The sequence below is a fragment of the Canis lupus genome, chromosome 10 (assembly GCF_003254725.2).
Source record: "Canis lupus dingo isolate Sandy chromosome 10, ASM325472v2, whole genome shotgun sequence".
Taxonomy (NCBI): domain Eukaryota; kingdom Metazoa; phylum Chordata; class Mammalia; order Carnivora; family Canidae; genus Canis; species Canis lupus.
Genome location: NC_064252.1, coordinates 27,816,645 through 27,843,252, shown reverse-complemented (window position 1 = coordinate 27,843,252; position 26,608 = coordinate 27,816,645). Strand labels below are relative to the sequence as shown.

Sequence of the window (26,608 nt, the reverse complement as noted above, 5' to 3'; positions counted from 1 at the left end):
TGGGGCCTTTCTTCGGTCATTCGGGGGCAGGTAAGGTGATGCCAGCACAGATGGCGGGCGGCTCTGGGATGAGTCAGGAAGGAAATCTGACCCTCCCCGTGGAGCAAGCGGGGCCTGAGAGGTAGTATCAGTCGATCTGGGGTGGGGACAAGTGGGGGGAGTGGGGAGGGGGCCCTGGGCCAGGGAAGGCAAGCAAGCAAAAGGCCACCCGCTTCTATGACAAAATGTTTAATGTTCCATAATGTGCAGATTCTGAGTGAAGAAGGCCCATTAAAAATCAACGAGCCGTACATTCTGGTGACAGAGCAGCCGGCCTTTCCCCCTCCAGTCCCGCTGAGAAGCAAGTCACTGCAGGGAGATGGCGCTGTGAGAACATCGTCCTCAGTGTGCTCCCCGGGGAACACACAAGAGTGAATGCCCGGTGTCATCCCGGGGCCGGGTAAGACAGCTACACAGGAGAGAACCACAGACACACACATGACAAGAAGACATGAGGGCCACAGTGGGCCAGGGAAGCCACGGGGCACACGTGTGGAGGTATACACAAGAAACGTGAGTGGGCCGGGGGCGACGGGCTCGGGGTTCCTTGAACAGAAGGGCCTGAGAACCCAGGAGACCTCATGTGCCTGCCGTGAGAACCCAGGTGTGTAAACCTGTGCACAGGAGTGAGAGCTCAGATGCTCCTGGTGAGCAGTAAGGGCGAGGATGCAGACATGTGCGTGGGGCCCGCGAGTAGAATCACGGAGACACAGGGACCCACAAAAGGCCCAGAGCAGCAAGTAGAGGGGTGGTGGGGACTCCACCCCCAGGGCTCCCAGAAATTCGCTCGGGTGGGGGCAGCCCAAAGCCATGGGAGTCCAAGGGTCTAGGAAGGCTCAGGACGGGGAGGACCCAGCTCTGCTGCAGACACCGGGGTCCCCCCACTGCCGCCGATGGCTTCTGAGGTGCACAAAGTGGCCAAAGGCATCAGAAGGGTCTCCTCAGGCCTCGCTGCTGCTGCCACCACCTCCGATGCAGCTGCCACGCTCCACCCACACGAGGCGGGCCTGCTCCTGCAGGATGCGGCCACGCACCACTTTGGCCAGCTCCTCAGAGTGGCCCCACGCATGCGCTGGCACCTGCACCCAGGAGCAGGGCAGCCCCCAGAGCACCTGCTCCGAGCGGTGGCACTGCCGCAGCAGCTCTGAGTCCCGGCAGCCCGGCCGGCCCAGCAGACCCCTGCCGGAGAGAGCGGATGGGCAGTAGTCAGAGCATGGGGCAAGGACAGACAGGGACACAGAGACAGGCCAGGATCTGGAGAGCCAGAGAGAGAATGGGACAGATGCAGAGACACAAGAGGAGATGGCAGAGACAGAGAGACAGAGATATCCAAAGAAGAGGAAAGGCTGGTCCCACCCCCCACCTCTTCCTTACCTGACTTCCCGGACATTCTTCTCTGTCACCTCCACGTGGATGACAATGGGGTAGATCTCGTTCTGGACTAGCTCCCGCACACCCCGTGCGCCCAGCTCCAGCAGGCAGTGCTTCTTCTCAGGAGATTGAGGCTATATTTTACTCGGGCCCAGAGACATGAACCTCCCTGCCCCCCAGGGCCCCAGGCACAGCCCCCTACAGGGCCTGTCTCCCCCTCCACAAGAGCCTTGGCAACAGGGATGGCCAGGAGGCGTGGGGAAGTCAGTCACATCCCACTCTGAACCTCAGGCTTGCCATCAATAGGATGGAGCTAACCCCACCACCACCCCCATCTCTGGCAGCCCCTAGCCAGCCCCCAAAGTAGCAGTGGATCTGAGATGGGATGGACCAGCCAATCACCGCAAAGGTGACCCATGTATGACTGGCCCAGCCTCCCATTCACAGGTGAGGAAACAGGCCCACAGACATGCAGGGACTAGCCTAGCACCTCTGCAGGTGAGCAGCACAGGCCTGCACTCAGACTCTGGCTCTCGGCCCAGAGAGGCAGCCCCCCACCCCAGCACCTACCTTCCCAACAGACTCCTGGATGGCACGGAGTCTGCTGCCCAGCCCAGGGGTGGCAGGCTGGGCCTTGGGGGCTCCAGGTGCTGATGATGAGCACTGTTCCTCCCCAGAGAGGCTTTCTACAGAGCAGTGAGAGGCAGGGAGGAAGGGCCAGTGGGCCTGGCTGTCTCCAAGGTGCCACCCAGCCCTCCCCTCCACAGGCACAGACTCACCTGCTGGGCACACTTGGAAGTCCAGCCGGGAGTTGGGCAGGTCTAGCAGGTTGCGGATGAGCCGAGGCGCCAGGCACTCAGGCAAGAGCACCACAGGCCGCAGGGCAGACACCAGCAGTGGCCGCACCAGGCTATAGGGTTTGAGGCTCCGCTCTGGCTCTACAGCAGGGTGGGGTACAGAAGAGATGAGGGTGCAGACAGGGTCCCCAGCTCCTCTTCCATCTTCTCAGGCGCCCCATCTCTTCTCCCTTCCTAAGTCCTGCTGCTGCTGCTTCATGCACAGGCGCGCACGCACACACACACCCGCACACACGAGGCAGAGCTGCCCCCTCCTGGCTGGCACCACTACAGAAGTCTTAGGCCCCATCCCCCACCTCGCCCTTGCCCACTCCAGACCATTCTCCTCTTAGCAGCCAGAGTCAGATCCTGTAACTCCTCTGCTTTCAATGTGCCAGTGACCTCCTGCGACCCTCAGGAAGCCCACACCCCCCATAATGGTGACCCAGCCCTGCCAGAGCCTAGAGAGATAGTGAGCCTCTGCCCCAACACTTGCCTCCAATCACAGGGCCTCAGCATGACTTGGGGAGGCCCAGCCCCACTCCAGCATCTCCTGGCCCAGATAACCCCAACTCTCCTTTCAGAGCCCAGGCTCTACCTTCCCCGGCCCCACACCGTGCATGTACCCTCAAAGCACCAGGTTCTCCTCCAGCACACGAGTCATACTTTGTATTTATGTTCACAGATAGGATTATCTGACTGACAGGCAGCAGCCCCACGAGGCAGTTTGCTCTGAGGGGAGGAACCACGGTGTCCCCTGGACCAAGCACAATTCATGACAGAGCTGGCGTGTGAAAGACACTTGCTGCCCTGGTGCCCTGCACACACATCACACGTGGCTGTACCTCTGTGCCTTTGCACAGCCAGGCCTTTGCCTAGAACCAACCTCTCTTCATCCCTGAAAACCCTACCTCTAACAATTTCCCTTTCAGGGAGTCTTCCCTAACTGCCATCTTCTTGCCTCTCAGAATCGCTGCTCCTTCACCTGGGCTCCCCCAGGTCCTCCTCCCTGATCTGACCCAAGGGCTCCCCCTGCTGCCTCCAGAGACCCACTCAGGGGTCTCCGAGGCAGCCGCCAGCACACACCAGAGAAGCACAGCTACACCTGCTCCTCTAGACAAGAACAGACCCATGCTCACTGCACGCCCCAAAGTCATACAGCGCCCACAATTGCACATGTGCACACATCTGCCTCCTCCATGTGGCTCCCTCAACCCCGGTGGCCCATCTCTCCCTAGGGGGAGCCTGTCTCTCAGGCCCCTAGATGCCCTGCTCCCCAGTGGAAGCCCCATAGCAGGCTCTTTCAGGCCAAAGGGACTACCACGGCCCAAGGACCCCCAATGTGCACGCTCATGGACACCGTGACCAGCACAGGACGTGCCTCTGCACTGGTGCGCTCACCTGAGCAGGGCTCCAGCAGCAGCTGCTCTGGAGGATCCCCTGCAGAGCCTCCCACATGCTTGGGCTTCACCAGCCTGAGCTGGTCCAGGGCTCGCTTCTTCAACTGGGAGGGGAAAAGAGGAGCACCTGAAGGAGGAGCACCTCAGGGAGAAGAGGATGAAGGAGACCCCCAGCAGAGGGGGCCCGGCTGCCCTTGCTGTCCAGGCTCCATGGAAAGGCCTGGGTCAGCAGGAGAGCCCCCTCCCTACATGGCCCAGTGCAGCTTCCCCATTCCACCCCACCCCCAGCAGGCAGGGGAGGGCAACCATCCCTATGGGCCCAGGGAACCCAGGGAAACAACCCTGTCAGAGCCAGTTAGAGCTAGAGGTGCCTGAGGTCTACCCCGCGCTTTACAGGTGGGGAAACTGAGGCCCAGGAATCCAAGGAAGCTAATGTCACATAAGAGACAAGCTGTGGGACCTCTTCCAATGAATGAGCAATGTGACCTCATGTAAGCAGAACCCCAATGACAGCCCTAATTACACCAACAGCCACCAGGTGTCAACTGGCCACAATGTGACAGGCACTAAGCCCCAGATGTCATGAAGTCACTGCACCCCGCAAGGTAGGCCACATAACCTCCCCCCGTTTTACAGAGGAGGAAACACAGCTGCAAGGGAGGGCCAGGTGCTGGTCCAAGGTTGCCCAGCTGGCATGTGGTGGAGCTAGGATTCAGGCCCAGGCAACCTGGCTCCAGAGCCCAAGTCCTCATCCCTCTAGCACCGTGGCTTCACTTTGCCCATGTGGACATGGGGAGGCTCACCCAGCCAGGCCCTTATCCAGGGGACTGGACAAAGGGGGTGTGATTGCCATTCTGTCAAGTGCTTATTATGGCCAGGGCTGCTCCTGCACATGGGGCCCCCACTACCTCCTTCAGTCCTCTGAACTACCCTGGCCAGAGAGCCCGGCTACTGCTCTGTGTGCCGGGCGTGTGGAGGACGATCAACCATGTCCAGGGGAAGGAGCGAGGTGGGGGCCTCCCTCTTCTCCTCCCCCTGGGGCCGCCAGAGAATGGAACCTGGCCTCTACCTTTGGGACCCCACTCCCAGAAGCCCCTCATCCCAAGCCGTTGCCAGCCCGCCCAGCACCACTTACATTACTTCGGGACCCTCGGTGGCGGCTGGAGGGTAGGCCTTTCTCCTGAACTTCTAGGAGCTGCTGAGCTCTGCAGGGTAGGGTGGGGGGTAGGGATCATATCACACATTTGTAGGGAGAAAGGGAGCCCTTACCCTCAGTCCCCTTATGCTTTAGCAGAGAATCATGAGGGACCATACAGGAAGAGAGGAAAAATCTCCCATCCTGGTCCTGGCTCCCTGTGTGACCTGTCCCCAGACTCCTGGTTCTGCGTCACCTTTGATAATTGGGCACAGTGCCCCGGTCCAGGTCTCGCAGTGTGAGGGGGTCAACCCGCGTGCACAACCACTCTTGCCGCCGCTTGTACGCCGGGTCCATCAGACGCAGGATCTCTTGGGCTTTCACACACAGGGCATGAGGGTCTGCGCGCTCGGGCAGGGTGAGGTTGGCTCGAATATAGAAGGGCTCAGTGCTCAGCCCCTTTGTCCAGGCATCTAGGGCCTCATGGAAGGACTGACAGGCTGGACATGGGCAGGGCAGGGGCAGCAGGGAGGGCAAGAGGAGGACAGAGTCAGGGAAGGGCCCCTTTCAAGGCCTATGCTGCCAAAATGCTATGTTCCCCTTCTTAAAGCAAGAGTCTGAGGCCCGGAGAGGATAGGGACCTGCCCAAGGCCACCAAGCCTACTAGGAACAGAACCAGACCTTGAACCCAGGTCTCTGGACTCCTGTCTAGTGTTCCTTGTCTAGAAGACAGACAAGCAGGGATCCCTGGGTGGCGCAGCGGTTTGGCGCCTGCCTTTGGCCCAGGGCGCGATCCTGGAGACCCGGGATCGAATCCCACATCAGGCTCCCGGTGCATGGAGCCTGCTTCTCCCTCTGCCTATGTCTCTGCCTCTCTCTCTCTCTCTCTGTGACTATCATAAATAAATAAAAGTTAAAAAAAAAAAAAAAAAAAAAAAGATTTAGAAGACAGACAAGCAGCAAGGGGGCAGCAGTGCGGGAGGGCAGAGCACTGCTGAGAGTCAGGTAGCAGTGTGTGTGTGTGTGTGTGTCTTTCTCTCTCTCCTGCCTCGGCTGTCCCGCCTACACAATGGGCTGGGTGAGCTGTCTCTTGGGCTCTCAGCTCCACCCTTCTAGGACTGGGAGTCCCCAGTTCCTCCCTGCCCTGGGCCAGACTTACCCTTGAAGTCCATCAGGAAGGGGAGCGTGGACACCTGGCTCCAGGGCAAGGTTCTCTGCTGGACCTCACCTTCCAGGCCTGCCCCCTCCAGGCCAGCAGCCTCTGCCCGTGGCTGAGAGAAGACCCAGGCAGGCAGGGAAAGAAGTGAGCTTCCCAGGCAACACAGCCCTGGGGCTAGCAGAAAACTGGGTGGGGATGACCTGTCCCGTAATTCCGATGCCCCTGTCTCACAGGGCATCTATCCAATCAGACCCTTCTCCCATCAACAGGACTCCTGGCCCAGGGTGGCACACCTGGTCTTTGCCACGTGGGCTTGCCCCACCTCCCACCCCAGCCCAATCAGATCTAATGCGCTGCTGGTTGAGGTAGGGCGACCCACAGGTCATCTCTGAGCCTGCCTCCGCTTCGGTCAACCCCCAGAAGCTCCGTCCAGTGACCTACACCCACCAATCAGGGGGCGTCCCACCCCAGCTACTGCATGGCTCCACCCCCAACCCGAGGAGCAGGACCTCACCTCTCTCGGCTCCACCCTGGCAGACCCCGGCCCCGAGAGCACCCTCCGCACCACGGCCCCAGACCAGCTGTCCCCAAGGAAGGACAGGCCATCTGGGCCCTTGTCATGGGGCTCAGGCCCCCCCGGAGGGCTCCGGCAAGACACTCGGATAGCCAGAGACCTGGGAAGGGAGAAGGGAGATGGGAATCAGAGTTCAATCAGGATTTGACTCAGTTCAACCTTCTTGGGAGAAGCAGCACAGCAAACCACCCCTCCTCGAATGTGCCATGACTCCCACCCCAGGGGGGGGGGGCACCACACCTGTGGTGCCACTGGAAATGCCCTTCCCCCTCATCTCTGCCTGGCAAATTCTGCTCATCCTTCAAAGCTCAGTTCCAAAGCCACCTCTCCCTCCCAGACCCCTGCCGGTGGTGGGGTCGGGCCTCCTGCGGGACCACACCATCTGTACCTCGCCGGAAGAAACCCCCTCAGAACCAGCGTGCTGTCGTGGTCAGCTCCAGGATCCTAGCACCAAACACAGTGCGTGCATGGCACAGGGCAGCTGACTAATAAAAGCTCATTCTGCTCACAGTTTAGGGAGGAAGGTCACCATTAGAACACAACACAGACCAGAGACGGTCACAGCGGGCCATGGGAGCACAGACGGGAGCAGCTTCCCAGAGGATGGGGCCGCAGGGCGACGCCGTGGTGGCGAACAGAGGCGCCTCAGGAATAGACAAGAGAGGAGGTGGTGTTCCAGGCTGAAGGGCTGGCAGAGGCAGAGGTGTGGAGCGCAGAACGCAGGATGTGTGGAAGGACTGAGTGACAACAGTAATAATAGCAGCAGCGGACACTTACTGAGTGCTCCCCATGTGCCAGACGCCATGCTAAGCTCCCTGTCCTAATTAACTAATTTACCATCATGGGAAACAGCTCCCAGAAAAGGCTAGCTGGAGCCAGCCTGAGGAGGGCACAGAATGAAGGCGTCTGGCCTTCCTCTTGTGGGCAGAGGAAACAAAGTGGCACCCAGATCCCCATCATAGCAGGGCTCTTCCTGCCCCTGGACAGAACTGGTGAGTCCCTGTGGCCAGCTCAGAGACAGCTGCCTGGAATTCCCTTCCGTGACCCCCTGGCCAGAGCATCAGCAAAGAGGAGAGCCCGAGTGTCCTCTCGCCTCCCTACTCCCCCTGGCAACTGCAGCCCACACAGCCACACTGCCCCCTGTTGCCAGCATGGGGTGGGCAAGGATACAAGGGCTCTAACCCAATCAGCCCCCATGTGGGGTGGGGGGGCTCTGACCCTCCTGGAGCCTTTCCAGGCTCCTATTCCCTCAGTCAAAACAGAGCCAAACCTGAAGGGCTGTGACTGGACATGGGTGCCAGAGGCATCCGCGCTGCCTTCATAGGCAACCTCAGCCCCACCCAGCCCCGGTGCATTGATGTGGCCCCGCCAGAGATGGGAGGGTGGAGGCTGGGCCTGGCTATGCTGCCCCAGGGCTGGAGAAACAGTCCCGCTGCACACCCCAGCATTAACTGGACAAGTGAGCTGACTGCTTGATTCTGTCCCCACATCCATAAAGCAGGACAATGACGTCACAGTCTCCCACTGTGGGTGTGAGGGTCAGACAAATGTAAAGATAATGCAGGTAGAGGTGGGAACCAGGGGGCTCCAGGGAACGTCCAACTGCAGGCCTGGGCCCTGGTTGTGAAATTCACAAGGTCACGGTCAGCGCGATTTCTGATTAAAATGGAATAAAAAAATGTAAGCCAGCCGGCCTTCAAGTAAATCCAGCTATTGTCTCGTGATCCTTTTGCTTCGGGCATGTGCCCTGGGTGTCTGTCACGGTGGGGTGCGGTCAGGGGCGTCTGAACAAAGTGGGACCGGCCGGGACGCGGGGGCCAGATGGCCTGGTTGCTTAGCCTCTGCTCCCCGGCAGCCCCAGGGGCATCCACCCCCCGCATCGGAGGGCTGGGTGAATGACACGTGGAGCGCTCTTAGAACATGGAGTAAGACTGAGGCCCAGTAAAACTCGGACATCTACTGTTAGCTAGTGTGATTCAGAACAAGTCACCTGTCTGCGGCTCACACTTTCCCCACCTGTTTCAAACCCACAGACAACCGAGCATCAGAGCCACCCCAGGTGAGAGCCCAGACGGCAGCCTGCACTCAGCCCTTCGGGGTCCCACCTGCTCGCCCCTCACCCCTTGCCCCTGGCATACCATCCCCACCCCAGCCTCTCAATCCCTGAAACCCCAGGTTTTCCTGCTCTTCCCACCCATGCGACTCCGGTAGCACCTCCTTCAGAACATCCTGGCCCAACTCCCTGAGGGACGGGGTGACTTCTCTGGGCCTCTACTCCCCGCCCCCCCGGGAGAGGGAGAAGAGTCCACCTGGGGGCTCCCTGGGGCCAGGTCCAATTGGGTCCCTCTCAGCTACAGGCTTCAGACAAGTGCACAGGGGTGGGGGAAAGAGGAACAGAGTGGGGGGCGGGGGCTGCCTGTCCCAACCTCTGGACTCCTGGGTCTCTAGCAACACAACCTGACTGACCCCAACCCTGCCTGTGACCGGTAGGGGTCCCCACCTACCAGCCCCTTCCCTCAGTGTCCAGTCAGGAGGCAGGTCACAGAGGGAGACGGGGCCAGTCCTTCACTCCGCCCACTCTGAGCAGTGTGTGTAGCCTCGATGAGTTCTCCCCACCCCAGTGCACTGTGGGAAGACCTCCAGGCAGTGCACATGACTGCTCTGCTCCAGGCCAGGGACCCATGAAGCTCAGATTCAAGCCTGTCACATAAATTATCTCATTTAATCCTCCCAACAGCCCCATAGGAACCATCTGTAAGCCTCCATGTTGGAGAAGAGGGAAACTGAGGCACAGCAAAGTTATTACATGAGGAGGGTTGCCCAGCCAGTGGGTAGTGTAGAGCAATAACCTCTCCAGGCAAGGTGGTCAGTGCCAGAGATTCAGTGTCCATGTGATCTACCAGGGAGACCCACCCTGACACTCGCCCAGCAACCCTCTCCCAGTGCTCACCCTGCTTAGCACCCCATGCACACTCTCTGGCTCTTCCTCACTATCTCCCCACCTGCCCGGCTGTCTGTTCAGCCTCCAGCCTGCCCCAGCACACCCACTGTCCCGCACCCCCTGCCCTGCTCCAGGGCCTGAGGAGTCTGGAAGGGCAGAGGAGACCGGGAGGCTGCAAAGGCCCAGCACACAGTGAACACGAACCACGAACATGAGTTGAAAGTAGCTCACGAGAAGGAAGGTACTTTGGAATCTCCGACTCCACCGAGCGGCCTTGGTGACAAATTCCTGACTGTCCTCAGGCCTCCTTCTCATCATCTGTATGAGGGGGCTAAAAACACCAGCCCTGGGAACTGAGCAGCAGCAGCAATCACAATACAAGGAGCTACCGTCACCACTCGCTCTGAGCCAGGCACTGTCCCAAGCACTCCAATGGAGACACTGGAACCTACGACAACTCCATGTCACAGAGCGGGAGACTGAGGCCCTAGGAAATGTAGTGACTTGCCCAATATCTCCCTGTAGCAGGTGACAGAGCCCCAATATCTTTCTTCCCACTGTGCTCTGCGCAAGAACAGCGGCCTGGACGCACACAGGCGGCACCCCACCCGCCAGTCCGGGTCTCCCCACCTCCCCACCCATCTATCTGCATCTTTCCCTCTCAGTCCACCATCCCTGCCCCCCCCAATCTGCGTTCTACCCCGTGTCTCCCTCCTCCCCAGGAACTGCAGAGGTGGCTCTTATGATCCCGGGGCCTCGGCAGGGACTGGGCCAGAACCTCCAGCTCCGGTGCCCCCTGGACAGCCGCCAGGACCCCTGTGCTGGAGGAAGGGAGGCAGGCAGGAAGGGAGGCGCCTCCGCCCCTTCCCCCAGAAGCACGTCCTGCACTGGGAGAAACAATGTCCTACTGGGCCTGCTGCCGGAGGGCAGGGTGGGGGCGGGGGCCTGGCCATGCTACTTCGGGCCCATCCTGCTCTGCCCCGATTTCTTGTGTGACCTGTCATCTGTATCCCGCATCCCCACATTCCAGCTCTGACCTTCAGTGCTTCCTCTGCCCCTCCCAAAATCCCAATCTGATCGGGTCACCATGGACCCGGGCACCCTGGCACTTTCCAGCTGTGCCACCTCAGGCAAGTGGCTTAACCCTTTGAGCCTCAATCTCCTCTATAAAACAGGGGTAATCATAACAACACCCACCTCCCCAAACAGGGAGAATGCTGTGAGGCAGCCAGCAGTCACAGCCAAACCTTGCCATGTTTCCCGGAGTGTACAAGCCAAAGTCCACACTTTCCCGCCTGACTCACAGCCAGCCTGACTCAGTGCCGCCCCGGCCCCGGCCCCTTCCCCCTCCTGGCACAGCCACCCTCCGGGCCCTCCCTGGACAGCCTCTGCCCTCTGCTCTTCCCCAGCTGCCCTCCCTCCCTGAGTCCGAAGGCCACATTCTCAACACGGCCTCCTCCATTGCCCGCCCTCCCCAGACCCTCCAGTGACCAGGGAGGTCACTCATCAATCAACAATGACAGAGCGCTTCGCCTGCAGCGCAGCTGAGCCGATCTGTTTCATGACTCCTGTCATGGGCTTGTGGCCAGCACAGCTGCAGGGCACCCACAGTGGCCCCACCCCACCCACAGCACAAAACTTTGCTGGGAGGCCCCGACCTGCTGGGAACTCAGAGTCCGGGGAACAGCCAGCAGAGGATCGGTACGGGTAACGATGACCATTCAGGTACGGGTAACGATGACCATTCACTGAGCACCTACCGACACGTCCGGCAGAGCAGGGTGCTTTACTGACTCAAGTCCTAGATCCCCAAACACCCCCATGCCGAAGAGATCACAGGCCACCTTCAGCAGAGGAAACTGAGGCCCAGAGAGAGAAGTGACCAGCCCAGGGCACCAAGTAGATGAGAAACAGTGATGGGATTTGAATCCCAGGTATCTGTCTGAAAACCTGAATATTTTACAGTTGCATGAGGCTTTGGCTTAGCCACTGCTTCCCCCCGCCACTTGTCCCCCAAAGTCCCCCATCTGCCTCCCCCACCCCCACCCCCACCCCCCCAGGCAGCCACAGTACCTGTTGAGGAGATCCAGGCCACAGCCTCTGGCCAGGAGGCCGTCAGGCTTCCCCAAAGGCCACACGCTGTCAGAGGACGAGGATGAGGAGAGGCCAGGAGACCAGGGCTTAAGCGTCACACTCCCTGGGGGAGGTGGGGGGGCGGTGAGGGGGGACTGAGGCTCTGGGGTGCCAGAGCAAGAAATCGGGGCAAGCCAGGGCCCGTGGGAAAGGGTGAGCCCCTCAAGCCCAGGGACTGCCCAGGACCTTGGCAGGTTTGAGGCCCCAGGCACACCAGACCCACTGGGCTCAGGGCTGGGCCAGGGCCAGCCCCAGAGTGACCCTTCAGTTCCCCAGGAGAGGATGGAGGGCAGGCTGGGACCGGGGAGCCCATATGGCACAGCCAGGTGTGAGAACGAGGAGCAGGCCTGGGCTCAAGGTGAGCGGTGAGGCCCAACTCCCCAGGGTCCTCCCAAGCACAGCCACCCTGCCTGGCCCAGGGCACAGTGGGGCCTCAGGAAAGAGGGCCGAGGGCAGAGCTGGCCATGTAGGCCTCAGGTAGGCTGGAAAGCCACCCCCACCCCCAGATAAGGCCACCCCACGGAGTCCCTGAGGGCCATTACCTGTGATGTCAGACATGCTGCTGAAGGACCTGAGGGGGCGGGGGAGACAGGAGCTGAGGCACAGAGCATGCTCTGCCCTCCCCTACCCGCTCCCCCTGCAGCCCCCAAGCCCATGTGGGGGGGCCCAATCCCAGGGCAGCTGTGCCAACCAGCTCCCCTAAACTCATAGGGTAAGAAGCTAACGTCCTTCCCCCTAGGATGCCCCCTGGCCTGGCCTGGCCTGGAATGCCACCGCCTCCTGGAGGCCTCCCCTGACCTCTTACCCCCTCACCTCACCCCTACTTTCTGCCTTTGTCATTCACCACTCCCATGTCTGCTCCCATGCTCATACACCCCAGTCCTGGTGGACTCTTTGGTCCAATCAATCACGTCCATGTTGATTACAGCCTTGGGATAGGCACCCGTAAGGGAATACATTAAGGGCAACGTACTTCGCCACCACTGGGACGGGAACCATATGCGTCCCCCTGCCCTTGGTCTTACCACCAGTAGACACAGCCTGGTGTTTCTGGACTGTATTTGCCACTTGTAACTGAACACGGGGCCTGCTTTCTAGCCTGAGGTCCCAGACCCCTTGGAACATCCTCTACGTTCCCCAGTCCCAACACCTAGGCCTCCCCCCAGGTTTAGGATGGTTGAGGCTTGCCCCCCAGTGGCTCTCTGGCTAGTGCTCAGCAGGGGCTCAGCCCACTCCACCCATTGGCCTTGGCTTAGCCCCTGACCCAGGACACGATTATGAATCCTGGGAAGCTGGGTCCCCAGAGCTCCAGCGATTTAAGGCAGTCAAAGGAGACGCCGGCCTGGCCCTGACACTGGCACTGGGATTCTGGGAGGTGGCCATTTCAAGGCGTGGCAGTAACATCCCCTCGAGCCTTGACTGTTCTCTCCCCACCCCGTTTACCTCTTAGGGGGTGCAGGGTCCTCCTCACGCTGCCGGCGGAGGATGGAGCCAGCGCTTGGGGGAAAGGGCAGGATGGAGAGCCGGTTGATCTCCTTCTCACTGTCTGTGGCCTCCTCCTGCCAATGGCCACAGTAGGGTCTGGGTCACCTCCACCATGACCCCTGCACCTCAACGTGCCTACTTTGTGCCCCTTCCATAGGTACCAATTAGGGCCCCGGGTGGATGTGAAGGGCTCTGCGGGTGTGCAGTGGGGGTCCCAAGTCTCCTGGTACCCGGGCCCAGCACCGAGCTGGCTCTGGGAGAGCTTATATGAGGCGGTCAGCCTTCGGGCACCTCAGGTGCTCGCATGTGAAACAGGACTGCGTGTTAGTGAGCACCAGCATCCGCACCCTGCACCCGCCACATTCGGGGAGGGCAGGTATCTTACCGAGGTGTGGGGCTCAGATCCCCCCATGACAGCCGCCTCTCCAGCTGCTTCCGGGCCTCCCAGTGGCGGGGGGAACTCGCTGAGGCTCCAGGTGCTGCTGAGGTTGGAGCACAGGGAATGGGAGGAGGTACAAGCCTGCGACAGGAAGGAGGAGGGTGGAGGTGAGCAGGGCAGGACAAGCGCCAGCCACAGTCATTTACTGAATATCAGGAACAAGGACACAGCAGAGAACCAGACAGCTGGATCCCTGCCCTCATGGAGCTCACAGCCCAGAGCAGACAGACTGTAAACAAGCAGACAGATAAAGGAAACAACCCCGAACTACCAAGGGAGGAGGGAAGGAAGGTGTCCAGGGTGGGGAAGGCACTCAAACGGCCCACCCTACCGGGGGCAACACAGTGCTTTCCAGAGAAAGTGTGGTTTGGACAGAGGACATGAGGATAAGTAGGTGTTGAGCAGATAAAGTTGAGAAGGATGGTCTGGGCAGCTGGAATGGTATGCACAAAGGCCCTCGGGCAGGACTCAGACACAGTCCAGGAATTAAAACATTGTGACCCAGAGAACAAGGTTAGAGGGAGGAAGGGGCCCACCCTTCAGGCCTCGCAGGCAATAAGGGACTTTGTCTTTACCTAAAAGCAGAAAAGCCACTGAGGATTTCAAGAAGTGAGAAGTGAAGGATGCACGCTTCCTTTGTTCTATTCCTCCAGGCTCCATGCACCAGACACGGGGCCAAGGGATCATCTTTAAGCAAACCCAAGATAGGAAAAAGCAGAGATCCTGACAGAGGTCCAAAGACAAGTATCTGGTTGAAAGGGGTGCCAGCTGGCTGTGTGAACTTGTGCCAGCCCCTGACCCTCTCTGGGCCCTATCATCATACAATGAGCAGATTGAACTAGCTGGTCTCTGAGAGGCTTTCAGGCCCTCGTGCAGCTGGACGTCTCCAAGTGTCCACAAAAACCAAAATCAAAATCAAACTATTCCCCTAGTGCCCCAGGAGCAAACCCCAGACTCAGACACCCATGCACCCCTTTCCTGCCCCCTGATACACCAAGCCAACCCCAGCTGAGAGCTCCCCCAGACCAGCACATTCTTGACCCACGGTGAGGGTCCCATCAGAACCCCCAGATTTCCTCCCAGGGCCAGTATCGTCCCATGCCCAGCTAAGGGTTCCCCATGGGGAACCGCCGGGCTGACATCTCCCACCAGGTCCTGCACATTCCCAGCCTGGCCAGGAGCTCCCGCCAGGAGCCCAGCATTCCCACCGCCACCCTTGTTCCCCTAACCCTGCTCACCTTGAGGCAGGGCCCGCCCTGCACCCGTTGCAGCTGTGCCTCCAGCAGGGCCTTCGCACCCTCCAGGCTGGTGAGCATGGTCAGCAACTCGTCCCGCTCAGCCTCGAGGCCCCGCACCTGCTTGCGGTACTGGTCCTTCTCGATGAGGCTCTGTGAATACTGCAGCTGGATGCGGTCACGGCTCTGGATGGCCTGGGGAGAGCGGGCAGCGGGGTGAAGGGGCCACACTGGCCCAGTCGTCCTGCCCTCTACCCTCTCGGACAGGGGCAGGCAACAAAACCATGGGCAAACGGGTATGAAAAGCTTCCTGGGTGCCGGGCCTGGTGCTAAACATCAGCTCGTTTAATCTTCACGCGAACTTTCCAAGGTGGAACTTTCCAAGTTCTCTTTATTCTCATTTTACAGACAGCCTGGCCGGCAGGGACAGAGCTGGAATTCAAACCTGGGGCGGTGGAGGTGCACAATCCAGGGTCATACTATTTCCCGAGAGCAACCCACCGTGTGCCCCGGGCTTGACTCACAGCATCCCAGCTAGTGGAGGAGCTGAGATTCAAACCCAGCACACAGCACCCAAAGTGCTTGTCCCCACCATGAACACCAGAGTCCCTGGGAGCTGGACCTGTCACCCAATGCCTCAGTGAGAGTGTAGGGACAGAGACAGCACAGGTTCCTGGGCCCACCCGAGACCACCAGGTCACCTGCACTTTCCCCACACCCACAAGGGGCTCCTGAGGCTCATTCTAATGTGTAGACGTCAACTCCCCCAGTGGGATTCGAACTTGGTGCCAGGACAAAACCTCCTGCCCATCCCCCTGCGTGGAGAGCCCTCTACAAGGAAGGGGGTACCTACAGGAGATGGCTCGCCCTGTGGCCTCAGGAGATGAAGGCCATGGTACCCAGGGAGCCAGAACTCTGGCGAATTTCTTCACAGGCAAATATTTGCAAGCACCAACCTGTGTCAGCCTTGTCCTTGATGTGGAGGGCACAGGGGATTCAGAAACGATAGGTGCCAGGACCAGCCTTCCTGAACGGGGGGCTCAAGTGAGGCAGGTGTGCTCAGGGGGGGCGAGGCTGATGGATCTTGAGTACTCAAGGGCCCAAGTCTGTGCTTCTGCAGGCCTACTTGCTCCTCCCAAACCAGTCCTGCACCATGAAAGCCTCCAGCTACAATCCTAGTCCCGTCCACTTCTCATATGAGAACCAGCGTCCAGACTCACCTGGTCCCGCTCCTTCTCGATCTCCTCCAGCTGGGCCAGGACCGTGGCCATGCGGTGCTTGTACAGGTCACAATCCTTCTGCAGTGTGCGATGCTTCAGCCGCAGGTCCTCCATCTCCTGCAAGTACTGCGGGCAGAGCGGGGTGGGGTGAAGCGGGGCGGGACGTGCCCAGGTCAGACCACAGGGCTGGGGACCCGGTCAGCTTAGCCTGAGCTTCAACCTCCCCAGCTGGGTAGCCTGGGCCACAGACTGACTTCACCTCCCTGGGCCTCAGCTGCCTACCCTGTAAAATGGGGATAACACTAATAACGACACCCTGTCGACCAACCTCGGCCTCCCTGACCATGCTGTTCCGCTTCCGGCACAGTGCTGACCCTCTGCTCCATCAAGTAACTGACTTAGGAAGATGTGCACAGAGTACTGTGGTCTCCCCTGCCAGAGTTTACCCTTCACAGGGGCAGAAAGCTCTGTTTTGTTTGCTGGTGTATCTCAGTTTTCGAGAACAAATGGATGCAAATGTCTTAGCATGGTGCCTGGCACACAACAGATGCCCCGAGCAGGTGGGTTAAAGCACCATGGCGATGCCCAGCACCCTCCCCTCTCCAGGAGCCAGGCTGTTAGCCAGGAGGAAGGTGGGGACAAAGCAGAGACAAGGCAGGGAGCAGGGTAGGGGTCAGGAGGGCTGCTACCTTGTCCCGCAGCTCCTCAGCCCACTGCAGCTCCCCCTGCACGGCATGCAGCTTCTGGCACAGCTCCTGCCTGCTGTCCTGGGCCTCCCGCCAGTCATGCTCCAAGATGTCCAGGAGGATGCGCTCTGAGCCTGGGGACCCCAGCCTGCTGGCTTCCTAAGGATCACAGTTCAGAGGCTGCCTCAGCCTCAGGCCCGGGGCCCACAGTGACTGTGGCAGGAGGGAGGGGGACTCACAGCCCTCAGCCCCGCCCCACTGGCTCTGCCACCTTGGCCAAGGGCCTTGACCTCTCTGGACCTCCGTTTCCCGATCTGTAGAGTGGGTGCGGCCCACAGCCCCGAGCACCCTCCAGGGAGCATCTGGGGTGGAAATGAAGTAAGTGGATGAGGGCGTGCTTGTACAAGTTGGCCCAAATTTTATTCCTAAACAAAAACCAGGCCCTCTAGCTCTTGCTCTGGCTCCCACCCACCACCCAGGGCAGCCAATGAGTGCTATTTCCAAAGCCTATCTCCCCTCAACCACATCAACAAGGGATCTTCACAGGGGCTGAGCCTGGCCCAAGTAGATAGACCACAGGCCAGAGATGCAGCCCAGAGACCCACACTCTAGCCAGGCACCCTAACCCTATGAAATACAGCAGAGTCCTGACTCCCATCCCCCACTCCCTGTGTAGAGCATCGGCCAGGCAGCAGGCCCACCCTGCCATTGACCCACCACTGACCTGCCACAGGACACCAGGCAAGCCCCAGGGCCACCCAGACTTCAGGGGTCTGAAACTTTCCAGGGTTGCAGACTCCCCTACAAATCTGAAGGAAGCAGCAGGCCTCTCCCCACAAAAATGCTCACATGCAAAATCAGGTGCATAGTTTCAGGAAGTTCAGAGACTTCTTGGGGCCACCCACAGGCCCCAGACCAAACACCCAGGGAGATCCCAGCACAAAGGACCCTCCACTCAGAGCTTAAGACAAGAGCCAGCCAGGATTCCGCCTCCAGCTCCAGAACCTCACTCTCCAGGCCTCAGGAGGATGAGCGAGCAGCAGGCTGTCTGACACCCGCCCCCCCACCCACTGCACACACCCCCTCACGGCCCCGCGCACCTGCTGTAGGCCCTCCTGCAGCTCCTGCAGAGACGCAGTCAGCCGCTGGTTCTCGGCCCGAAGCTCGGACACTAGGTCCACGTTGTCTGGTTCCTTGTCTTTCTCCTTGTCCTCGGCCCCGGGGAGCGGGCCCCTGGCCCTCCGCAGCAGGCTGCACTCCTCCTCCAGCCGGCTCACCTTGAGCTTGAGCTGATCCACCTGGGGCCCAACACAGGGATCAGCCCCAGAAGGGATACAGTCCAGGGAGGGGCCACCAGCAAGGCCATGGCCGTCTCCCGTGGCCTCCAGGGTTCCCCGAGCAGGAGTCCTCCCCGGACTGGTCTATGAAGAAGGGACAGGCTGGGGAGTCCCAGGGGAATCTGCTTCAAGGACTTGTGGGCAGGGGTACTTGACCCCCACAGACTCATCTGTCCCATAGCTCCAACATTGAGCGCAGGTGATGCAGCCCAGTGCCAAGGAGACACAGGAGGAGGACCGTACCAGCAACAGAGAGAGCCAGGGTCTGGGCCCAGCTCCGCCTCCAACTCAGTGTGACCATGGGTGAGTCCCGGCCCCTCTCTGCGCCTTGATCTCCTCACCAGTAAAATGGGCCCCGCTTTAAGACAACAGATGGGTAGAGGCCTTCAAATTCTCACAGGCTGGCTTTAGAACTGCCAGGGGGTGTGACGGTGGCTGTTTTCACAGCTTTCTATAAAATCCCTGAACTGGGATGCCTGGGTGGCTGGCTCAGCAGTTGAGCATCTGTCTTGGGCCCAGGGCATGATCCCAGGATCCCAGGATCGAGTCCCACATTGGGCTCCCTGCATGGAGCCTGCTTCTCCCTCTGGTTACATCTCTGCCTCTCTCTCTGTGTCTCTCATGAATAAATAAATAAAATCTTTAAAAAAAATAAAAAATAAAAATAAAATAAAATCCCAGAACCCCAACCTGTCACCAGTTTAGTGCATGCAGTCAGAAGCTGGCCCAGGGTGGTAGGTGGGCAGCTGCATGACGGCCTGGCCCAGAGTGACACGCACACACAGTCTGCTGGATGATAAGCACACTCAGCCAGAGTTATTTTCCATGTGGGGTCCAAGGGCGCTGGGCAGTGACAAGAGCAGCTGCAGGTGGCAGGCCACAAAATGAAGTCACTGTTGGGATAAGGACACAATGACCTCTGGTGCTCTGCACAGGCATGCCAACGTCTGGTGCCCTACGAGTGCCCTGGCCTCTCTTGGAAATGGCCTGTAGCTCCACACCCCTCAGTCAGGCAGGGCCACACACATACACACACGTACACACAGACACACACACCACACACATACACACACGCACACACACACACACACACACACACACACGTGGGTCTGATGCTGGGTCAGGCAGCTCCACTCCTCCTCCACAAAAGACTCAAAAAGAAATTCATGACTCTCACATTCCTTTCCCCTCACAAAACATGCTTTGTGAACCACCAGAGAAAGACAGCTAGTTACAAGGGCAAGCGTAGTCACACCCTCTCCGGCGAACTGCAGCCACACACCACGGCCTCTGGCCTGACCCGCGGCCAGCAGGCGCCCCGACGAGCTCAGAGACAGGGCACTTGGGAATCTTCCCCGAACACCAGGAAACACGGATGCATTTAATCCTGGTGTACAAACTCACTGAGCACAAAATTATAGCATTCGGTCCTTAAGTTTATGTTGCTCAGAAATAACAGCTCATTAAATTTGCACCTTATAAAACACAGTATTAAATCACAGCCACCGCACACCTGCCCGTGGGGGAGAGGGGACCCAAGCAGCCAAGACAGGAATCAGCAGCTGTTCCGTTCATTTCCATCTGCAACACCTCTGTTACTTTTTTGGCAGAAAAGCTCCAAAAAAGTAAGGCAAGTTTCTGCTAACTATGTTTAAAGAAAATCTTATCTATTGGTTGAAGTTCATCCCTTACCTTGTGTTCCCTAAACCAGGGAAAAGCAGTTACTATCTGCCCGGGGGCAGGTGACCTCACCCAGGATGGTCATAAGAACATGCACCTGCGGCTGACCTGCAGACACACAGAGGCACCTCCCCCTCCTGTTCTTCACGCCCCTACCACACCCAGGAAACCCCAGACAACTGTACACGAACACACACACACACACAGACACACACGACACCCCCCCCATCCCCGCCCAGGCACATACACACTTCTGCCACTGCAGGGGACCCAACCCAAAGGTGAAACAAGCCATGCCCCTCCTGACTCCCCTGGGCTGGTGACTGTCCTACTATCCTGAGTAGCAGACCCTTTTCTTCCAGGAAAACCTCACAGCATAGCCCACATATGTTTCAGGAAAAGCAGATGTGGTGAAGAGTGGGGGGACCCTAGGCCACCCCCAGCAGTCCTGACTGCAGAGTCAGAAATCCTTCACTCTTGGGATACTGGGAGAATGCTCTAGCCAACCTCTCAGGGCCTGTTTCCTCATCCAGAAACGGGGCACTAACAGTGTGCCCCCCCCCGCACCTGCCCCAAAGGAGCCGCTAAAGAAGTCAAGGAGCTGGTGCGGGGCAAGCACTGAGGACGGAGCCTGGACACCAGGTACCGTGGTTCCAGCAGCCGCAGCCGCCAACTCCCATGAGGACGATAAGGCAACAGAGGCACAGGGAGGAAGCCGTGACAGTGCCACCCTCTGCTCAAGCTGCTGCCAGTCTGCAGGCCTCCGACAGCCCCATCTCACACCTAACATCAGGCCGATGCTCAGATGACAGCCTCACGGTCACCTCGCACCCTTGCATCGGCCACCTACTCCCAAACAGGCCTGGTAGCCCTTCAACTAGCGGCCTCAATGCCCCCGACCAGGACTCTCTTCCCCAAACACCCCAACACCGGTACCTATGGCCTCTCATGTGCCCCCCGTCGTCCGCGGGTACCCAGCATACCTGCTGCACCACAGCGACAGGAGGCTCACGGGTGAGGGGGCTGCAAATCACAGCCAGAACCCCCCCCAGGGGGCTTCGCATGGTATCAGTGGAAAGAGTGTCCTGTGTGCTGCTGGCACCGTTAAATCCTCGACAAGCACTGGCTCACTAAGCCCTCTGGACAACTCCCTGCAGCACCGAGACACCAGCTCGGCCCCCACACTAGGTCCCAGTAAGGAGCCAAGAAGGCAAGGCTCGTTTCTCGGCCTGTACGTGGCGCAGCCACACTCGCCACCCAGAGGAGGTGAGATGGCACCTGGATGGGAGGAGGCAAAAGAGTGTCGTCGTGGGGCAGGGGCCAGCGCCAGGGCTGGCCGATGTGGTGCACAGCCAGGTTGGGCTGCTCCCCGGCTCAAGGGCTCTGTGACCTTGACGAGGGCCTCCGTGACTCAAGCCTCGGTGTCTATGCTTCAAAACGAAATCTGGTGCCTGGTGCCTCGGTGGGATAACCTGGGTGTCGCACGGTCACACTTAACGACGGCGGCTCACGACAATACAGGTCTGAGCCCAGCGGCGCAGGCCTCCATGCATCTCAAACTCTTGGTTTTAAACTCCTGGAATCCTCACTAACCAGGGCTGCTTCTTCACCTCAGCACTGGGCTACCTTGGGCTGGAAAACTCTTGGCTGAGGCGGCTGTCCTGCACGCTGTGGGCTGCTGGGTGCCAAGAGCACACTCCTCATTGTGACCACCAAACATGTTTCCAGACAAAGCCAAGTGTTTCCGGCGGTTGGCCACGTCACCCCCAGTTGAGAACCACCATCATAACTCAATGAAGTCAATGCTACCAACATCCCCGTGTTACAGATGAGAAACTGAGGCACAGGCCGGAGAAGGGACTTGCCCCAGGGTACAGCGGCCAGCAGATGGTGGCTCTGGGACACAGACCAGCTACCACACAGCAGGCAGTTGTGGTAGAGGTTGCCCCTCGCCCACATCCCCCCCAACCCGGCCCTCGGCCCCCAGCACCTACCGCCAGCTGCAAGTCCCGGCTGCGCAGCACGGCCGAGTTCTTCTCCTCGCTGAGCTGTGCCAGGCGCATGGCGATCATGTAGTTTTCATCCTTGAGCCGCAGCAGCTCCAGGCTGCCCGCCTCCCAGTCCTCCCGCAGCCTCTGGCAGCGCTCCTGTGCCTGCTGCTGTTCCCGCAGCCGCTGCTCCAGACCTGCCCGCTCCTCCTCTAGCACCCGACCCCGAGCCTGCAGCTGCTGCTCCCTCTGCAGCTGGCTCTTGCGAGCCTCCCGCAGCCGTCGCACCTCCGTCATCAGGAACTGGGTCAGGCCCTCCGGCCCCTCCTCATCTGCCAGGGACAGGGGAGAGAAGCGGTCAAGCCAAACAGATAAACTCCTGGGGGAGAGCAGCCTACACGGGAAAACCCAGACTTTAAACACACTACATGGCAATTCTGGAATGTAGTTTTCTAATTCTGGAGTAAAGAAACCTCCCTAATCAAGATACAAAATTTAGAACCTGTAAGAAGAAAGATGGACAAATCCATACAAAAGTTTTTTAACTTATGAACAACATGGGGAAAAATGTAACAAAAGAAGTTAAAAGGTAAACGGGAGAAAATATAACAAATATAACAGGACTCCGAGCCACAATATATAAAGAGTTCCCACGAGTCAATAAGAGCTATAAGAGAAAAAAATGGACAAATCCATATAAAAATGTTTAAGACTTCTAAACAATCAAAGCTATAACAAAAAAGTTAAAATGTAAGAAGCAGGGATGCCTGGGTGGCTCAGTGGTTGAACATCTGTCTTTGGCTCAGGGCGTGATCCCGGGGTCCGAGATTGAGTCCCACATCAAGTCCCTTATGGGGAGCCTGCTTCTCCCTCTTCCTGTGTCTGCCTCTCTCTGTGTGTCTCTCATGAATAAATAAATGAAATCTTTAAAAAAAAATAAAACGTAAGGAGCAGAGCAGAAGAAAATATAACAAATATTAACAAAGGATTCACAGCTCCAGTATACAAAGAGCTCCTATGAATCAATAAGAAAAAACAAACCAAATAAATATGGGCAAAAACTACTAATAGGTAAGTTCCAAAACAAAACTGGTTAACAAACAAAGGAAAATATACCCCAACTCACCATCAATCACTGGTATAACAATAATGATAATAGTAGCCATGAACATTTGATTTCATTCTTTTTGCCAAATAAGTATAACAATTTACTTAATTTCATGACAACAGTATAAAGTAGGTATTATTATTATAACCACTTGAAAAACAAAAAAAACCTAAGGCACAGAAGTCATTTGCCCAAGGTTTACTAACTAGTAAGCTGTGAACTACATCTCTCAATGAAGTACAAACTTAAAATATTATTTTTGATGTATCAGACTGGCAAAAATGTTTTTAAGTGATCCCCAGGATTCATGAGGGTACAGCAAAATGGGCCCTTATACACTGCTGGTGGGATAAGTATTCATTTAACACTTAAAATTTTACTTCCCAGATCAGCTCCTCCATTTGCACAAACATACACATACATACAAAGATGTTCCCAGCATCATCGGTAAATGTTACAAAACTAGAAACAACCTGGCTGTCCAGGAACAGGGGATCTCTTAAATGACTTATGGCACAGCATCACTAATAAACATTTGCGGTCATTTCAAATAAGTGTACCAAATGTGCAAGAATCACTAAAATCAGTTCTCACGAAAAGTGAAAACTGGAGCAACTCATGTAGGATGGCCCCATGCGTGTGTGAGTGTGCGTGTGTGTGCAAATGCAAAGAAAAAAGAGGACTCACCCGACTGTCACCAGCCGAACAGAGCTAAACGAAAAAGTAAAGATCTTTTTATTCTAAAGTCGTCCAGAGTGTCTGATTTACACAGGAAACTGCAAACTCTGTACACCTGACACATACATGTCTGAAAATAATTTTAGGAGGAAAGAGCCATGATAAACGTGCAGGCTCTGAACTCAGACTAAATGGATCAGAGTATCAACCTGGGCAAACTGCTTCAGGTCTCTCTGCGCCTCGGTTTCCCTATCTGTTCAACAGGGATAATGGAAGCGCCTTCTCAACAGGGATGGGGTAAGGAACCTCTGCACTGGCGTCCGAGGCGCCAGCAGCTACTGTGGACTCACTCACCAAGGATCATGGAGCAGCGCTGGGCAGGTTCCTGGCCTGTGAGCAGCGTGAAGTGCTCCGGGTAGTAGAACTCCAGGGCTTCCAGGAAGGCCTCGTATCCCCTCTTGCCACGGCAGCGCAAGATATCCATCAGGCGCCCTAGGAGTGGCAGGGGATGCCCCAGGGTCAAGGTCAGGGCTTCCCCCAGTGCCTAGCCACTTCCTCCCCCTTTCTCTCCCCGTGCTTCAGGGCCCACATTCCCCAGACTTTTTATTTCCCCAGATTTTTGAACCAGTGACACACACAGGGGCCTGTCTCAACACATCAGTGGGGAGAGCCTGTCTGCCACAGCCAGGATGGCCAGGACCCTCCTGCCGTGGCACCTGTGCTTTGACCCATCCCCAACCCCCAGCCTGCCCCCTCCCCTCAACACACAGATACAGGGCCAGCAAATACTCCCTGCCTTTCCAGTGGCACACAGGAGCCCCCTCTACCCCAAAAGCAAACTACTCTTATTTCTCCAACGGGTCAATGCCTGAAATTCCACCATTAGAGCTTCATCCCTTTGCTAACTTTAGTTCAAAGACACACCCTGTGGGAGAAGGCACCCTCACGAAGTTTGACGGATCTTGAGCCCTTAAGGAAAAATGGCTCTCCGAGGAATGTGTGGCGCACAGAGGGAGAGGGCAGAGAGAACCCAAGACATCAAAGGCACAGGAAAGGTGCCCGGAGGTCCCAGACCAGGCTGCACTGGCAACCACATCCAGCTCCCCACTCCCGAGCGGGCCCAGGAAGTGGGAGGAAGCTCCAAGCCCGATAAAGCCCAGATGCCCGAGGGGGCACCGCACGGCCGGCCGCTGGGTCGCGGCGCGGGTCCCGCAGGAGGCAGGGCGGTGGCGCCTGAACCCGGCCTCCAGCGCCAGGGCTGCGCGCGCCGATCCCGGGCAGGGGGCGCTCGGCCCGGCCGGGCCCGACCCCGCGCCCCCCGGGCTCACCGGTGCGGTTGACTCGGCACGGGAAGCGGTAGGTGCTCAGCACCTCCTCCTCGTCCTGCTCGTCGATGACCCGGCACTGGCGCAGATACGGCGTCAGCTTGGCCGGGTTGAGCGCGCGGGTCAGCCGGTGCCGGACGCCCTCGATCCGCTCCCACAGCGCGTCCTCCTCCGCCTCGGACCCCGAGCCCGCGCCGGCCTCCTCCTCCGCCTCTGCGGCCTCGGCCCCGCCCGGCATGGCCGCGTCCTCGGGGTCTGCGGGCCAGGGGCGCGCGGGGTCAGCGGGGGCCCGGGCGGGGTGCGCCGCCGATCCCCCGGGGCGTCGCCGCGGGACCCGCCGCCCCTCGCGGCCGGCGCCCCCGCCCCGCGCCCCCGCCCCCGCCCCGCGACGCACCCCCGGGCTCACCCGGGCGCACCCGGGACTCACCCCGCACGCCGCAGCCGCCTCGGACTCCCGGGTCCGCGCTCGGGCGGCGGCTCCGCCGGCGCAGGGGGGCGGTGTCCGCGGCGCCCCGAGCTCCGCCCCCGTGCCCGCGGCCGCCCGGGCTGGCCGGGCCCCCCCACATCGCGCGGCCCGGGCCCAGCGTCCGGCCCCGCCAGCCGCCCGCACGTCCGCCCGCACGCCCTCCTCCCGGCCCTCCGGCCGCGCGCCTCCCCCCGCTTCCTGTTTCCCGCCGGCGCTCCCGGCCCCGGCCCAGCGGGGTCCCGGCGGCCCGCCCACACCTGCCCGGCCTCCGGGAGGGCGGGGCGGGGCGGGCCACGCACGCTGCCCCGGCCGCGCCGCCGCGCACCTTCCCGCCCGCAGGCCGCCCGCGGGGCCGCCTCCCCCAGCACGCCGCGCGCACCGGCGCCTCGCGGAGCCCCCACGCGCGGGCGCCCCGCCACGCACCCCGCGCACCCGCTCGGCCCCGTGGGCCGCGTGGCCGTGAAGTGTGGGGCGAGGGCTCCCCCGCTTACAGGACCCGGGGCCCCCCAGAGGCTTCCCAGGTCTGAAGCACTTCCCGGCCCTGCTGGGAGCGGCCCAGTGCACCCGCGGGAGCCCGGCCTGGGAGCACTCCTGGGGACACTCCGTCCTGAGCCCAGCCGGCCTCTGACCTCCTGCTCCGGGCAGGTGAGCGGATGCTGGCCCTCTTGGGCCTCGGTGTCCCCCAGTAGGCCGCCAGCTCTGGCACCTTCCCTCCAGCTTCAGGGCCGCCCCTGGGTGGGCAACAAAGAACCGAGGCGTCGGGGCTACCTTCTCAGAGATGGGAGTCTGAACTGTAAGGGCACCACTGTTAACTCCCGTCCTACGTAAAGTCTCATTGAAGAACATGGGGGCCAGAGGCCCCGTATTTCCCGGAGGGCGTTCCTCCGGAGGAGAGGCTGAATGAACCCAGAAATGGTTGGGAGTAGTTCTGTGGTCAAGGTCAAGTAAGATTGAGAAGAGCTGCGTCCGTACTCCCCCCTCCCCCCAGGGAAACTCATGGTCACTTACCATGATAAAGTCTGTACCCGTCTCTACTGGCACATGTGATACTATCTCTCTCTGCCCATTAGAAATTGCCGCTGGTGGCTGCTGGGAGGGAGGGTCAGGAGGGGCCAAATCCCAGCCCTGCCCCTTCAGTAGAGTCATCGTGCTGGGCGGGACAGGGAAGTGGAGACAATAAACGATTAAATAAGTGACTTTATGTAGTAAAGTGCTTGGCACAAAGTGGGCACTCCATGACAACAATAACAGTCTGGAGCGCTTATTATGTACGGAATGTTATTATATACAATCGTTTTCCAGAACATATAGCTCCTTAAATCAACAAACCCGTGAGGCAGCTTCTCCCGTTAACCCCATTTTGCAGATGAGGA

At 59.0% G+C, this 26,608-nt stretch overlaps 1 protein-coding gene across 6 annotated transcripts; it reads right to left on the bottom strand.

The window, feature by feature from the left end:
- Positions 1-212: 212 nt before the first annotated feature.
- On the bottom strand, positions 213-26,344 carry CARD10 (caspase recruitment domain family member 10). 6 transcript variants are annotated; one of them, XM_049115318.1, is made up of 22 exons: positions 26,244-26,309; positions 25,865-25,966; positions 24,773-25,024; positions 23,799-23,936; positions 21,665-21,990; positions 17,754-17,951; positions 16,657-16,812; positions 15,968-16,093; positions 14,751-14,942; positions 13,459-13,593; positions 13,032-13,147; positions 12,131-12,159; positions 11,529-11,652; positions 6,455-6,614; positions 5,941-6,052; positions 5,038-5,281; positions 4,782-4,851; positions 3,648-3,750; positions 2,190-2,348; positions 1,981-2,096; positions 1,414-1,526; positions 213-1,218 (listed from the first exon to the last, which is right to left on the bottom strand). In XM_049115318.1, exons 3-22 carry the CDS (start codon positions 25,005-25,007, stop codon positions 981-983), a joined length of 3,090 nt encoding a protein of 1,029 aa, XP_048971275.1. In that variant the 5' UTR covers positions 25,008-25,024; positions 25,865-25,966; positions 26,244-26,309; the 3' UTR covers positions 213-980. The 6 variants fall into 6 exon arrangements, with proteins under 6 accessions (XP_048971275.1, XP_048971274.1, XP_048971276.1 ...); XM_049115317.1 differs by lacking the exon at positions 25,865-25,966 and having other exon boundaries at positions 26,244-26,328; XM_049115319.1 differs by lacking the exons at positions 25,865-25,966; positions 26,244-26,309 and adding an exon at positions 26,004-26,158.
- Between the last annotated feature and the right edge of the window lie 264 nt (positions 26,345-26,608).